General features: G+C 42.0%; 1 protein-coding gene across 1 annotated transcript in view; it reads right to left on the bottom strand.

Annotated features, from left to right (window-relative positions):
* Positions 1 to 17,493, bottom strand: part of PLEKHM3 (pleckstrin homology domain containing M3) — an 86,822-nt gene that overhangs the window by 7,413 nt on the left and 61,916 nt on the right. Inside the window, exon 8 of the mRNA XM_075093751.1 lies at positions 6,142 to 6,299. Within this exon, the coding sequence (XP_074949852.1) occupies positions 6,142 to 6,299 (158 nt within the window). The remainder of the gene's footprint in view (positions 1 to 6,141; positions 6,300 to 17,493) is intronic.

Below are 17,493 nucleotides of genomic sequence, written 5' to 3' on the forward strand. Positions count from 1 at the left end.
CAGCTGTGGCTGCAGGGATTTATGCTACACTTATCTACGTATATCTCCATACTTGGATCCTGCAGGAGAACTAAGGACTGACTGTCAACCTCAGTACTGCACTTTGTGAGTTGTCTAAGTTCAGAGATCCCAAGCCAAGTAATGCGGCCTGTACACAGCAGTTCACAACAGATCAGTAAAGGGACATTAAAATCAGTATTAAAACATTTAATCTGAAACTCATGTGATTACACTTCAGTCAGTGGAGCTAAGTTACTTTGGAAAGGGGAAAAGCCCTACACATGGTAGATCCACTACCTGCAAACGACTGGAGAGGCCGAGATGCCACAGAGATTCAAGCGTTTACATTGCTCAGACATATATCCTCTGCCTCTGCTAGCTGCCACACCATGAACAGGACTTCGCCCCTCTAGCTCTCCTATTATTAATACACTGTATTCACAAAGTGGTGGTTGGAGATCTAAAAGCAGAGTCAGGCAATACTATTAACAGTAATATTAGCGTACTGCCCTCAACTGTTATGATCTGACTGCATGATGCCACTATTTTGCATTTTTATGTAAGTCTCAAGTCTGGAAATCCTGTGATTAAGCCAGGATTTATGCTTTTAATAAAAGAGAAAGGCAAAAGCATCTGGACTTTGTAGCTCTGCTGTAATGTTGAAGACATGCCTACCAGGACCCCAGATGGAAAAAGGGAACTTAACATTTAAAAAAAAGCTAAGTAAGTATATAAAAACCAAGATTCTTAAGGTAATCTTAGAATTTCTGAGCACTTAGAGTTGGCAGTGTTGGATTTCATGGGCTAAAAAACAATTGAAGAGCTGTTGTCTGGTCTACAAGGAACCATATTTAGGAGATGGAGAAGTCTACCTTAAAAGGGGAATTTGCATGAGGAAGGAGGAGGCAGCATTAAAAGGTTTTGACTGGCAAGTTGGAAATATCTAAAATGAGGAAGATGGCGCAGCAGCAAAGCTGCTAAATAGAAACTGGAAGCGAGAAGGCTGCCCCATTTAGCCAGTGGGAAAGAGCACAAGGCAGCACTGCAGAGACCTTCCTACTTGAAGTAAGCATCTGCCTTTACGCTGAACGTTCTAGTTAGTACCACTCTGACATGAGGCAGGTAAAACCGACCTCTAAAGCTAATTCAGTTCCAAAATAAAATGCTTGATGAAAAAGCCAGTATATTTTATGTCTTTTTTTAATGTATTCTAGATAACGTTATTGCGCTACCCTACAGAGACAAAAATCAGAAGATCTGGGCCAGAAGACTCTGACCAGTTTTGACAGATTCAGATGAAATGAAATTATCAAGAGAACTTAACATCTACCTAAAAGCCTATGTTTCTTTAAAGAAACTGCTGAGCAGATCACTTCAGGGTGTTTTGAACCAACTATCAATATCCGATAAGCTAAGCTCTTTCAAAAATTAGGTACTAAACTACTAGCACAGCTCAGGTGAACTGGGCTTGGGGAAAGGCTGTCTAGCATAAAACAAACTAATCAAAGCGAGAGGGAAAATTATGTACTTTGAGTGATGCCTTTGACCTGTGCCAAGGTATTTCCTGGAAATGGGCTATACTATGTATTTCAGTCTCTCCACCTAGTATTCTCCCAAATGCTAAAAGTTGTTTTTTCCCAGTGACACAGCATCTATAACACAGTGAGCTGTAATCTTGCAAAGACTTTGGCATGTACGTAAGGCTAAGCACAGCCTCAGAGCCTTTAGTAAGACTTCTCACTATGTGTAAAGTTAAGTACATTCATAGGTCTTATCAGGATGTTGGCCAAAGATTATAGAGGCATCCAAGTTGGTTGATACAGTCAAGCCTGTTCTGTGGCACGTCTATTTTAAACTTGGGTCTTCTGGTTTGTATCTTAAAAGGTCTACATGTCTTAACTGATCTGCAGAACAAATTAACTTCACCAAGTGAAAACAGTTTAGCTATGATAAATGAACACTAACACAAAAGAGCAACTCTCCACGGTTCACATACGTCTATAGTCACCACATAAAAGGCAAGGAATTGAGTAAATAGTTCTTAACCAAGCAAGTAGCTTTACCAGCAAAACACAACCAATTGCCTGTGAAAGTAGTCACTAGGATGCCGACACACAGGCAAGACCAGAACTTTCTTAACTGGGTAGCACATAACAGTCTTAACCATAACTATAATTACTCATCTGATTGGACAGAAAACCCTCTTAAATTAATAATTCTATTCTCATTCCAATGGTATTTTTCTCAGTATTCCCTAAGATTTAAAACTTGTTAAAAATTGTTCTAGGTTATAAAACAAATACTGCCACGTATTATAGAAAACAGTACCACTACCCAAGCATTTTCTTTTCACTTCTGCTTTTTTTAATTTTAGGAGAAAGAAACACGTTAATGAAGAAGCAATATCAGACCAACTTGAAGGGCAGTGCCTGGCTGCTAACAAATGGGCAAGGGTAGTTCTAACAAGCCAATTTATAACCAGGGATATTTAAATTCATGTCACAACACTTGTAAAAATAAAATTAGTGATATAATAGGACAACTTTATACATTTATTTGCTAAATTTAAGCCTGGGGCAAATTTAGTCCAAGAAATAAACCAGGACGTAGATGTTCAGGTTAAGTTGCCAGAGCTCCAGCAAAAGCAGAGCTGTGAGAATTTATATTGGCTGGCAGTTTGCTCCATGAAACAAGTAATTAACTCAATAGGCTTTAAATATAGTTCTCATGATTTAAAGACCTTCTAAAAGATGTCAAAATTGTGAAATTTGGAAAGAACCCTGATGAACTGTTATGTTAATATGGGTAAGACAGAAAAGAGAACGGGGGACAGAGGAATCAAACTAACTGGAAGAGGCATCCAAAAGCATGGAAAAATTTTTAAAAAATTGTTTAACTACTGAAACATGGCTTTGATTAAGCTCTGTGTAGAATGGCCACCTCTCAAGAAAATCCACAGAAAGGAAATATCATTAGAAAGCTTATGACTTTGTGAGCCCACCCTTATGTTCAAGGCAGCAAACTGTTGCGTTGTATTGTTGAGCGGGATGTAAAGAGCCTGCCAAGCACAGCCCACAGACCTGCTAATTAAGTGAGCTGATTGTGTTTGGTTTGGAACTGTTTGCCAACAAAGGAATGTGTCATGCTGATTAGTGAGAGAAGGGTATGTAATATATGTGTATTCAAACCCTGAGGAGTGCATAACCCAGGTATTCACTCTGTTTGCTCAAGCACTGACAAAATTGACTCTCAAGCAAATAACCTGACCAAAGAGAAACTCCAGCCCTCAAGAGGGGCCCTACTTTTCTCTCAGCTGTATCTGCCTAAAGAAGACCCATCCTTCATAAATTCCTACTGAAGACTGCTCCAGAAACTGCTGAGAACGTTTTCGAAAGAAACAATCCTTCCACCTCAAAGCTGACCTAAGAGACCATGAAGATGGAAAGGTAACAGCCAGTGGAGAACCACCTTGGAATTGTAATGGCCTCTCTGACAGCTGTCACTCTTCTCTCCAAAGAGTGAGAAAGGTCAGGGAAGCAGCCAGAAAAAAACAAATGCCAGCTCAACACCCCCCACCCCGCCCCACAAGCAGACTTCACTTTTCAAACATTCAACAGAGAGGTGAAATTTGCAAAAGCTGTCATGCCCCCATTTTTTAATATTTCTAACCTAACATCCCAGTTTGCTGGTAGAATTAGTAGCATGCTCAAAAGTAAATGAGCAACATTCAAAAGCAAGAAGGAAAAACATGATCTTCAGAGCTCAGCTGCTCTTCCCTCCTTAACTCAGCAGCTACAGCCAGGGTACTTGGCAGTCTAGTATTGAGTACAAAATGTGAATGCTATGCTGTAGACAGCAATTCCAGAAAACCCTGATGGGCAAAAGGAATCGTAGTCAATTCTGACTGCACATTGTAGACTCAGAATAGTGTAACTAAATCACAAATCTGAGCTGTTTACTCAGAGCTCTCTATGACACTTAACTAACAAGGAAAGCCGAACATGTCATCAGAAATTTCAGGTATAAGTGCAAGTCTTCACATGAACCTTTTGTGACTTGCCATTCCATCTATCACAGGTTACTCTGTACATCTACCTATTTCTAAATAGCCTCCTCACCTTATACTTGTCATCGTAGTGGTCAGCACACCTACCTCAGAAATCTCTCTCATCTGTAAGAGATGGAAACAAACACAAAACCCCTCGATCTGGCCTCTTCCCTCACTGCTCTGCAGCTAATGGAGCTGCACAGTAAAACACACAAGCTCCTCTGTTGGCATGACTTGCCTCCAGCCTGAAGGTGGAAAAGAGCAAAAATATGGAACTGAAATAATCTGGTTAGTTTCACAGAGGTGCATGTGCACACATGAGCAGTAATGAGATGAGAAAACTAACTAGGAAGGGAAATGAATAATGCTGGGGAAAAAAGCATGGTTTAGCAATAAGGAGTAGAAAAGGAGTAAGCAGAACAACCTCTGACAAAATAAGAAAGAGAAATATGGAGAACCTTTCATGATGACTGTGTTTTAATTAAAATCACTAACAAGGACCACTGCCTTTGGCATGACATCAACCACGACTTCACATTTGTGAAATACGAACAAAAGTCCCTTCTGGCTTCTAATTCACACAAAAACAGGAGCTAGAGCAGCTTCTTTTGGCTTTCACTGAACTGCTGACAAATACTATTTGATTCCAGAATGTTTTAAACTCTAACTGCAACATATGTCTGATCTCAGCTGAAGTGGGGGGAACAATATACACCCAACAACGTTTTTGTGACCAAAAATCCCCCAGACAAATCAAACGCACAGATGCTTCAAGTAAACTTGTCTTCCCAAATATTCTTATACATTCTCATCAATCTTTCAGGAATATCTTCAATCGCCTTTTATACAGTCTCAATAGACATCTTGTGTTTTGTGTCATCTTAGTCTCTCTCTTTCTAACTCAGCCTATCATCTCACGATGAACCCTAGATACATTCTTTCTTGAAAACCATTTATAGAGCTAAGCTGCACACCTTGTTTAGCTTACGTCCACTGCTTTGTCAATGCGTTTTTTAGAATGAGAGTCTGGAACAAGAATGGGCAATCAGTCTTCGAAACTCAGGTCAGGCTGAAAACCCCTAGAGAGAAGTCCTTGGTTACTTGTAATTTAACATCTTTGTGCACGCAAGGGAATCAGATTCTTAACGAAGCGCTTTTAACAGACTGGTCCTGATTGTTTCCAAAGGTGGCTCTTCAATTTTTTTCCCTTCAGTGGAACACTTTGCAGAACAAATTAAAATGACTGTATTTGAAACAGCCAGAAAGGTACTTATCTATGGAGGAATGCTGTACTGTCAGATATACTGTCCTTCCGTTGAGGTTAAAAAACAAAACAAACCACCTACCAAAACCTCTCCTTTATTCAAAATCCGAGAAAAAGAGTACTCTTTGAAAAAGAGTAGTAACGCTGCTGCCAAGTCTGCTCTGGTTTCCTGCATTTTTCTTCTAGGTTTTCCATGCAACTCCTGTCCCTGATCTGTCATGCAGCACTCCATATAACGTGAAATAAAGGTTCTTTTCCTTAGCTTAGGACTGGCATACACTTAAATTTATTTTGTAGCCACCTGAGAGAATAGCAATGACATTTAAAAAATAAACCAAACAATCTTGCACACATACGCACAGAGGAGTAGGCACACAGAAAGCAGAGAATTCGCCATAACATTTCATGGGGAAAACACTTCAGAACAGATGGTTATTGTTTCGTCATGGACAATCCCAGTACATCATGGGCCCAGTGACATCAGGTATCAGAAAGATGTCTGTGATCACTCCAGAGAATCCATTTGGCTTTTCAGGACACTTTGCAAACTCTGAAGAACTTTGGATAAATCACACTGTGGATATTACTGGGGACTTCTCCCTTTTTGAACAGCTGTTCTGAGACTGAGAAGGCTTTGGAAAGCAGTTCTCCCATCTATTTCCAAGTCTGCTTGTGACAGCCTCCCTGGACCAGTAATCTGTTGTAGCTGCCTGGAAATGTGCATTAGTGGGATCCAGTCCCTAGTTATTTAAATAAGAGGTCATGAGGCTGACAATCCACAGGGATATGAAACATGAGTCAAAAGTATAACTGACAGACATTACAGTACCTGCTTGTAGAAATGACCTCAAAGGGGTAAAGGATTTCTCCATTGTTGCAAATCTCACAGATGAAACCCTTTTGACTACAAAGGCTGCAGCTGTACACATGAGAGGTGGCAAACTTGATCACCTTCCCCAAGAAAGGAGCCAGCTTTCCTTCAATAACCTGAAATGATGAGAAGAAAACATTAAATGAATCCCCCCAAAATGACTAGAACTCCCTGAAAGACTGAGACAATATTTATTAATACAGAAATGCAGCTAAGTTCTGCTGGTTAAAACAACAGCAAAGTTACTTCCCAGCAATTATAGCTCCATGAAGTCACAGGTGATAATAGTAGCCAATGAACTGGCAATGATCCAAACATAAAAACAAAGTTACCATCTCTCTGTAAGTCTCTATACAGCAATAATATACAAGATTAGCAGTCATTTTAAGTACAACAATGAATTCATACACTAAGGCACAAAAAAGCAGATAAGAGGAGTTTAAGGCTTCCATATTATCATCTAACTGGCAGCAATGAATACTGCCTGATATGATTTTCATTTCTTGCTATTTTTTATGCCCAAGTTCCAGTTTTGTCTTTGTTCCTTTTCCTCCAAAGCACAGTATTTTTTTGCATATTTTTTGTGAAAGGAACCCTGGCTTTCGTCCTTTAGTGAGGTTGTGTTTCCTATTGAAAACGATTAAAATACAATATTTCCCTCCTCGCCTAAATAAATAAATTCTCAGATAAATTCTTCAACAGGAACTGTGTTTTCTTCCTTCAGTGTCCAGTTCTCAAATCAAGAAGTCCCTCACTGCCAGACAATCCTGCTAGACCATTAGAAGTGATTAGCACTCCCTGTATTGGTGTGAAAAAACAGCCATGCAGTATAGATTAAACTGCTAGCCACAACACTCATCTCAATTTGTGACTCGGTGACAATGCCTCAATAAGGGGTGCTATTCAGGCAGAATACTTCCCATTCAGATCAAACTTCCAGAGACTTTAACGAATTCTGCTGGTGTAGGGAATAATGAAGACGGAATAAGGCCCTAAGTGTATATTCTTCTCTCCAAGGCTTCCTGTGGTCTGAATGGCAGCCTGCTAGATTAGAGATAGAAATGTGTCACAGGATTTGATAGTGACCTCCTATAAAAAGGAAAAAGAATGCAATAATTGCTGATGGAAGGCTTGCACAGGGCTGTGCCCTGAAACGTAAGAGTGGGGAAATGTACACTTGTATGTGTGTCAGATTGAGCTCAGGCACCCCTTCCCTCAATAGAGTAACATACCCCTTGTAATTTGGGTTTACTGTAAACAAATCTAGAGAAAGCAAAGGTCACTGCAGAGGACAATAACAACACAGATTTTGGAAGCACTCCTCCCCTTCATAAAGTAGAAAGGAAATAAATTTGTGTTCCAGGGCACCTTCCTGCCTGCTGGCCAAGACAGCCACTATTAAAGAGTACACGTGGAAAAGGAGGCGCATAGGTAGCATTGATGGCATTGAATGGCACAGGCTGAAACGTGTCCCCTCCTCGCTTTCAGTTCTAGCCTGCTAACAACATCTGCACCCACAGGAAGTGGCAATGTTATTGCTAGTACTGCAGATAGGACATCTGCTCACGTTAGGGGAAAAATGACGCTCCTATTGCATCCTGGTGTAGGAAAATCTCGTTCATCCAGAATATAAACAATGCAGAGAAGCTGCTGCATGAAATACGGAAATGAAGCCATAGTTCAAGGCAGTGATATTACTAACCTCCTAACAGATGGTCAGAAGTTAGTTTAGCTCCCCTAGGCTGGGTTTTGCTTTTCATTTTAAAGGAAGAAAATTTTTGCTTGCCGACTCCAGAGTTAGAGGGTCTGAAAGCCAAACAAGCTGGGAGTAGGGGAAAGACACAGAAGATCGCAGTATTCAATAAACAGGAGGAAAGAAACAGTGAAGCCACCCAACTAGTGACACAGCTATAATCACTGTCCAAAAAGGCATTTAGCACTAATAGATGAAATACGCATACAAAGATGGTAAGTAAACCACAACACATACATATTTTCCAATGCATTTTCGTGCTACAGCAACTACCTCTGACAGGCCACAAGAGCTCAGCTAAAAATGCCAGGCTGAAGACAGAGCTGCAAACTCTCTAAGTCTATACTAATGTCACTCTCAGCAAGGACTTAAAAGTTAAATCTCTGAATTAAAGTCACATTCTATATAATGTGATAAACAACATTAACATAATCTATTACCTTCCTATGCACCAGGGGTGAATTTAAGTCTGCACAAAGCACAGAATGTTTCCTGTGCTGAAGAGCTCACTACCTAAGCAAGACAGATTGAAGGTGGGCAGCTGCCCCCGAGGAACTGGTGTTATTTGTCCCTACCTATTTATTTGTATGGCTCGTCATAGCGCTGTAGTGGGTTGGCTTGTAACTCTGGCCACTGCAGACATACAATGAAGATGATATCTTCAGAGCCACGCATGCCAATTTTGCAATGGGAATTACAGGCCATTTTACTGTATTATAGGAGGAAGACAAAATGCAACATCAAACTAATGTTACTATTTTTAGCATCTGTAAATTTTGTGTCATTTTGTTTCATCAGAGGCCTCAGAGCTGTGCACAGGATATGCCTTTTCCTTGCAGCCTTCTCTCATTCATGATTGTAGCTAATGAGAATAAAATCCCCATCTCCATTTACCCTGGCAAGCAAAGGAGGATTTCTACTTGCTGTCCCCAAGAGGAGTTTCATGGTAACGCTTCCCCAGTGAGTGTTTTATGGCTCGGAAAAAGAAGCGTAGGACATATAATCAAAGGTATCAAAACTTCTCCTGTGACTAAACACTCTCTTGTGACAGCCAGAGGCCCAGGGTCAGTCAGTTTAGACATCCTAGAACCAAAATGGCAGAGACCCAGGATGTTCTCCCAGCTGGTGCTGGAATCTGAGCTTGAGTTTCAAGGAAACACAGTGATTGAAAAATAGAAGTGTGTTAAACAAATGTAATGAATTATCCAGATATCAGGGAAATCATGGCGATGAGGTGGGGGGAGGGGGGAAATACCTCAACAGGCCATCTTGGCAGAGCCAGCAACATGTATATCATTCTTTACAGCTGTATCTGTTACTTAAGCCTTTTAGTGACAGAGAGTCCACAGCCCCCATGCAGTCTAACACAGCACACATCTGCTCTCACTGTTGGAGTCACTCCTAAGCTTTGACCCGAACCTTTCCTAAGGACATTTCAGCTTACAAAATAAGTTTACAAAATAGAGAAACTGAAAAATCACACACTATGAGCTGCAGAACAGTCCATCACATTTCATAAGAAATGTGGAAATGTAGCACAAAACTGACTAAGTTAAGAGTACGCCAAAGGAACAGAAACCAAAAATTTCATCTCTGACTTATCCTTGTAACATACTACAGCCTCAACATGCACCTGCAAAGGCATAAAAATCTACTCCTGCCTCTTAAAAAAAAAAAGGCACCAAGCTTAAAACAAATGAAAATTTTGCTGAGCTCAGATTTTCTTCTACCTACAGCACACATGAAAAGCAAGGTCTGTTTCCTAATCCGAATTCTTCGTAGTGCAAGCAATTGTTTCCTTGTCCAAAATTAAGGGTGAAAGGTGATCGATGATGGCATCCTGGTCATCAGCTGAGTGTGCACTGCAGCTTTCTCCTCCTAAACCAGTCAAGGCACCCATCCCAGAAAGATTCTGGACATGAGGCCATGCTCTCACAGCTGGCTTACCACTGCTGCACCTGGAATATATTAAGGTACGCTGCTTGGTGACAATGCGAGGAAAATACTTGTGTTTGGAGGCCCAAAGCATGTTGCATCTCTGAATAGCTCCAGTGTTCAAATCAGAATCACTGTCTACCTCTGTGGATCTGGAAAAACTCTCTGAGCTACCACAGGAGAGAAAGCTGTGGCTTTGCATACTGCAGCTCCTGTGTGTCTCGCATTAGGAATTGTATAAAAATACACACCCACATGTACACACATAAAAGACAGGCCCTGCCTTCAAAGCACTTACAATTTAAACCAACAAAACAAACACTGCTTTTCACACTAACTGCCGCGTATGTCCCACCCTAAATGGGACAGACTGTGTTTTGCAAGATCCTCCTGTACAGGCTCCCTGCCCATACTGCAGAGAGCATCTCTCCCGTCAGAGCACTCCTCCAGGTGCCAGGGAGGAGAGAAGCCAGGAGAGCCAGAAGGAGCAGCAACCCACCCCGCTGCCCAGACTCCTGCAGCTAGCTCAGGAAAGCTGAGGTGGTATTGGCAGAGACTTGTCTACAGCAGTGGAAGAAATTAAAGGGGTACACAGTATCTTAATATGTGCCAAAGGAGTGTTAGGACAATTATTTCATATGATTTCTAGAACAGAGGCTTTTCATACAAGCCAAACTTTTGAAAAAGTAAAGCAAATCAAACTTTCTTATCTGTATATCTTTGTGCTACTGTTTAATTGCGTAGCAGCATAAATCTGTGCTCCATATGAGTGAGGTTGGGGTGAAACATAGGGATTGCCAAACACTAGCAGACAAACCAATATTGGCAATGGCTGTGAGAGCCTTGGGTGGCAGGAAAGCATGACACACACGCACTGGGTTATGTTTTTCCTGATTCAGCAGGAAGACAGAGAAGATGAAAGGCAGCAGGGGCTATGGTACAAGTTGAAATCCCTTTGGATACATCACATTAATGTGATCATGAGGGCAATGTGTGAACAGTCAAAGTTTAACTACTTGTCAGGAGGGCTGCTAGCCCCAGAGGTTTCCTGATCCTTCTACCCAAAGACTGGAAGTTACTCATAGTTCCCTCACTCTATCAAGGCGATGTTTTCAGAAACAAGTGGGCAGCCAGATGTCTCCGGAGAATAAGAACTGGAAAGGCCACAGACCCACAGCATCCTCCACAGGCAGAGAAATCCTCCTCAGTGGCCCACCATGCACACAACAGGGCTATTGCCCATGGACAACTTGTAGGAGCAGCATGTGCTGCCCAGGGGACTCTCACTGGTATCCCTGTGCCCTACCTTCATGACGCATTTCTGAGCCCATGACGCAGCCCTGCACCAGAGGAGAGGCAGTCCCCTCACCTCTGACACATGCTGAGCTACAGCTCTGCCCTGACACCATCCCTCATCTGAGCTATCCAGGCCATGCACAATGCTGGTAGAAGTCTATCTGTGAAGGCCCCAACTCCCCAGCCCTAGCCTCACCCCTAAACCTCCTCCTCCCATGCAGCACAATACAGGGGGTTCAATCTCCAGCCTATTACACACAGCAGAGAGAAGTCAAGTCACTTTGTCTTCCTTTTTTTCAGTCAACAAAGACTCCTTGTATGAGAACATACTTACCAGCATGAAGGAGGGTTGCACAAACTAGTCCCACGGGAGAGAAATGTAGTGAGCAGTGTTGCAATATATATGTTTTCATATTAAAAACCAAACTAGAAAAGTGGCCAAGCTAATAGTGGTAGAACTTCTTGTCCCTGTTGAGAGTTCTAACCCAGAGATATGGTAAGCTAAACGCACAGCTTGTAATAACCCCCTGTTTAAAAAACAGAACAAGACAAAAAAATGCAGGAAGAAAACCTAACACAAAATTAGTTAGTTTTTTCCAGTTCCTGACAGTTGTTCAAATTAGAAAAGACTTAATAGAAGCCTCTGACTGGGTGTCACTGAAAAGCAATCACATATCGATTAGACAAGGAAGGCATGGAAGTCCCCTCGAAACTCAGACTGCGTAATTCCCAAAGAGGTAATATTACAAGGGCTTTAGGAGGAACTGGGGGGGGACGTGCAGAAACAGAAGGAAAAAGGAGTCAGCTGTAATCCGCTATTGCTTTGAGTAACACCTCCATAGCCTATTAGACCAAGTCCACAGAAATACCCAACTTTTGCACCATGGCCACATAAATCGACAGATAAAATTTCTGGACAGGAGAGAAAAAACAGTACTGTTTTCAGACATTTCTCAGGGCAGTAAGTGTTTGTTTTGAGGGCAGGGCTCCTGTCAGCAATGCTAGCTAAGAAGTAAAAGGTAAGAACTCCATCCCTGCAGGAGTCTATACGGTGAATTAGTGAGGATCATCAAATCTCCTACCCTGTCTGTGCATTTTTACCAACTTCTAAAAGTGCAGTAGATGTTTACCTAACATAGAGGTCCTGAATATCTTTGATCACCTACATGAAGACCATCAAGACAGGCGGTAAAGGGGATATACCTTGCTGAGCTTTCAGATACACTATTCTGCTCAATGTGAGGAACTGCCGAAGTTAAGAAGCCCAAATTCTGAAAAGTGTCACGGTATGTTAAAACACATCAAGGGTTTCTGGATTAAAATAGTTGTTAGATTAAATTTGCTAGTCTGGGTAATTTCCAACATATGATAATGAAAGTAAAATCACAAGCAGTAAAAAAAAAAGAAAAAAAAATTCTTATATGAAGATCCAAGATAATGGAGAATCAACAGATGAAGGGTATTTTAACAGAAGCTATCCAGAATCTAAGAGAAGGAAGAGAAATTATTCTGCCAGCAATGGACAGCCAACATCCATAGGCCTCATGTAACAGCATGTCTAGGAACACCATCACTTCACTGTGGCTAAGTGATCGGTGAATGAACACTGAGAAGGGAGCTAGAAATGTCCCCAACTCTCCTGAATCCTCAGACCCGGACCTGTAATTCCCTCATGTACCAGAAGCACAGGAGGAAACCCTGGTTATTATCCTCATAGAGGAGTATCTGTTGCTACTGCTCTGCTTAAGAGTCCCACCACCAGGATTTAGTATTCCAGGTAAAGTGGCAAAAACACTGTAAAACTCAGGTTCTGTATCACTGCCACTCTGAGACAAGCTAAATTTGCCAAATGGGTTTGTGACCCCACCCTTGTAAATCAGCTTGTTAATCATTATCGTCATAGAGGTGATAAAGTTGTTTTATAAGCCAACACTGAAGCAGTAACTAACTACTTATGTACAGGCTGGTGTATTTCTCTGCAGATAACATTTAATAGAAGGCACTTTCTTTAAAGACACAGGCTTGCCTCACAACCTCCTTCTGGAGCACCAAACAATCTCTTCCGTTTATTGCTCCAGTCTGATTTACATGTCAGACACAAGTGATACCTGGAGGGGATGGGTTAAGTGATATGAAATCCCTAAAACACCTTGAACTACAGGTTCAAATCTCAACTGGATTGTCCCAACCTCTCCTCCTGACAGAACGAAATTTATGATTATTTCTCAAGGCCAGACGCACACTTGGCTCTATCTGAGAGACAGACACAGACAGAATTTGCCAGGAGGCACTGACGCAATGCAGAAGAGACATGAAAAGGCCAAGAGGCACTGAGAAAATAGAAGGGGTGGCAGACATGAAGCTTATTCACCATCCCCAATTATATACATTGAAGGGATAGAAAGTCCTTTAATTATTGGCATTAGCGTCACAAGCAAGCCTGGCAGAATGAAGCTATCTGAAGGAGCAGTCAACAATCATACATAGCTTTCCACCATCCTCTGAAGACAAGGTTTCTGTCTCTTCCTGGTTGTTTTCCTTCTACCCCTCCAGAAACAGCTAGTCTGAATCAAGCCTTTTTTTAACAAGCAAAGCTTCAGCTTTGCCTAGATTTCAGAGTACCACAGATAATGTCCTTCCTGGACTGAACGAAAGGGAAAGTAAAATCTCCTGAACAGATTCACTTGGGTTCACCCTCCAAATACCACTCATGGAAACTCTGTGGTGGAGGACTAGACGCTCAGGAATCTTTCCTCACCTCAAGGACAGATGAGAAATATGCTTTTGAAAGAACTAATAATGATATAAGAAAATAGGGCTAGAAAAAACCTCTAGAAACCTCCAGTTTATTCCTCACCCTATGGCACAAATAACTGACAGATGACTGTCCGACTTGCTTAAAAACATCTCGTCACAGAGGTTCCACAACTCTCCAGCACTTGAAACACCTGGAAAGTTGTTCTTAATGCCTGCCTCAGATCTCTTTTGCTGCAGTCAACTATCTTGGTTTCACACTCTACCTCCTATCCTTAAATTGCACAACTGGTTTCAGAAACCATTTTCTGACGCATTCTCTTCTCTGTCACCGACAATCTCTGTCACAAGCTGGGAAGAGCAAAAGCAGATCAGGGTGCAGGAAAGCTACAATGATTGCCTTTACCTATTTGCTAATTGGAGAACAGGCAGGTATTTTCCACAATTGTTAAGTGCGAAGATTGGGCATTAAAGGGCAAAGGTTAAATGGAATCTCTACCCCATGACAGATTTCAGCAGGGTCAGGATTTCTGTGACGAAAACATGGACTTGGAGACGATCACGCTACAGTATGTTCAGCTAAGGATAATGGAAGCAGCAGAGAAAAGAAAGAGAAAACATATTCCTTGGCTGGGAAGTTCCTAGTCATTTATATCTAGGGACAGACAATGCTCACAAGACTGCTTATTTCCTTAAGGATTTTTTCCCTTCCGTTTGCCAGATTCTTAACACTGCAAATTCTTGTTACAATTTCAATGCACAATTAATCTTTAGTTCAGAGGAAAGGGAAATAGAAGGAGGAAGGATGATTATGAGGTAAAAGCCCCAGGGAGGCAGATATCAGATCTCAGCTCTGCCCCATCTTTTGTGCCACATACCACTCTGGTCAGCTTTCCTTGCTCCACTTTGACTCCCAGTCATCTCTTTCAGATTGCCTGCCTTGTTTATTTAAATTGCAAGTGACTTAAGGGAAGAATGGTTTCCTAATACTTGTGTGCGCTCACACTAGAATCAGTCACTATGCCCTGTTGTAAAACATAAAAAAAGAACACAGCAGTAACTTCAGGAGAGCCCCAACTTTTGTTGCTACAGCCATGCTGTGGGCCACAATCCCAGCTCCTGACAGTAAGCGCGATACCACCCCATCCTCTCTCTCCTCTTCCCTGACCAGCCTTGGCAGGTCTCCGGCTGTCCCAAAGGCCTGTTCAGCCTGTGGTACAGGTGCCAGCAGGGTGGACAGGAGCAGGTGAAGCCTGGGACTCTTCATCCACTGCTGACACCAGCACAAGGTACTGGCTCTGACACACATGATGCCATTTTGCCATCACTGGCCTTGACACAGACAAAGCAACATCGTGCAGTCTCTTCACCCACACCAGGCAGAGAACATCCTGACAGGAAACCTGGTGATAAACTCTGCGAAGAACAAAAAAACCCACAAAACCAACTACCAAATAAATCAAACTAAAGCAGAAATGAGTGAGAATTTGAATGAACAGAAATCACAAGCTCCCTTTGACTTATTTGCACCAGGTAGTCTGCATGGATGGCAGAGCCATTTGCTGTTCGTGGCCCTTCCAAACCAGACCATGCAACATGTTGCACTTTAATTTGGTATTAAAGTGATATTCCACAAATTAGCCACTAACTGGTATAGGCACTGGAAAGAGGAGGAAAAACAAAACAAGGTCAAGAGCAAACACTGCTAATCTGTGATGAGTGCATATAGGCAGGGGGCAAGGTGAAGACAGAGTTTTATATTGGTTGGGGGAGAAGAACAAACTGGTGACAGCCTGACTGAATTTATAGCAGGAGGCAGAGAGGATGACAAGGTCCCTCCAAGCCCTCCCCCACTCCTCTCATGCAAAGGAAGAAAAGCCTGAGATTTCAGCAGGTCTCTGGGTGCAAGCTGACACAAGTGAGAAAGAGATGGAATTGTCTCAGTATAAACAACATGACTGGAAATCAGCTGTGCCAGCTTCCCTGCCAGCCATGCAACAGGACTCCAGCCCCACAACCTCTGCCTTCACACTCACTGTGTTTCAATTGTCTTTCCTCCTTTCTCCTTCCCCCAAGGTTTCCAGGCAGCTACATGTCAATTTTGTCACACCCCAAGTTCTCCTAATCTTGTTGCAGGGATGAATTATAGGTTGTTTTAAGAAACAGGTATTCAAGCAAAGGTTAAAGGCTGTTTTAATCAAACAAGGTTGAAAGAGTACCAGGAATTTGGCTGGCAGAGAACAGAAAGCACTTTCCTTAGCTTAAAAACATACACGACTCTAAATACACGCACAAGCAAATATGCATTCAGGCAGAGAGTATACATGTGCTTCCCCCCCCCCATTTTTTTTTCTTTTTAAGATTAAACAGGCAACTGCATGTAGAGGTATTAACTGACTCCACATGCCCACTAAGATTTTATTTCATGAGTGATATCACAAAATTAGAAACTTTCCCACCTTGCACAGGACCGATCAGGGCATTTTAAGGAGTCGTCCTCTGAAGAATTTTAGAACAAGAAAGCAACATACCAAGAAAATGGCTAGGGTTACTCTGAAAAAAACTCTGTGAGTACAAAGTACATTTTAAAAAGTAGTCTAAAAAATTCTTTCTTTTCTCATCCAAGCAGGTAGCCCTGAAAGAGTATTTTATTTCCTCAGGCGATTTGGTTTCTTGGGATGTTATTCCTTGAGATATGCCCAGCTGCCTCTCCTGAACAGCCATTTTATGTGAAGTACAGCAATGAGGTTAGAGCCCAATCTTTCACACTGCTAACCCTGATCTCCAGTACTGGGTCTTTCATTCTGCGCAGCAAAATAGAACAGAAGAAACCTAGTTAGCACAAAGCACTAGAAAAGGCGTAGATTATATTGTTACTGCCTCTTCTAGGGGCTGAAAAAATTAAAATATCTCTGGAGATCTCAACTCAGAAGCTCCTGTGAGCCACTGGCACCACTGCTGGGTTATTTTAAAACAGAACTTCATTCTAAAAAGCCAAACTTACCCCAAGCAACCTAGATTACATATTCACATGGAAAAACACCACATGTATTTAATAAGCCCTGTTGAAAACTCTGGTTTCAAGCTGCGCAAAAACCAGTTCTACTATTAAAAATATCTATTAACAATCTTGCTATATCTCTACACTTTGCCTCCAAAATTTTAACACACGTAACTGAGATGAACTTGTCTTCCTGGCTGCCACTTGCCAAAATGCTCCTGGCCAGCTCTTCACCCATGAGCCCGGCCAGATCTGCCATGCTCTCCACCTGACCACAAGCCATTCTGAATGACAGCAACTCCCTTCCCCAGCACAGCTGTGGGAAAAAGGAAACACCACTAAGATCATTGCCATTGCCACTAATTGTAACCAGAGCTGTCAGCACTCTGGGGAATTATACACACACCTGGACTATCAGCTAACCTGAAGTTTCCTGTTCTGCTGAAAGGCAGCTCAGTGCTAGCAAACTCCAGGGAGTGACAGAAATGAGTGATAAAGGCGCCATAGCCACAGGAAAGTATAAAAGCTGTTTAATTGCTGGTTTGCTATCAGACCTTTTAATATTATGGAA

The sequence above is a fragment of the Phalacrocorax aristotelis genome, chromosome 5 (assembly GCF_949628215.1).
Source record: "Phalacrocorax aristotelis chromosome 5, bGulAri2.1, whole genome shotgun sequence".
Taxonomy (NCBI): domain Eukaryota; kingdom Metazoa; phylum Chordata; class Aves; order Suliformes; family Phalacrocoracidae; genus Phalacrocorax; species Phalacrocorax aristotelis.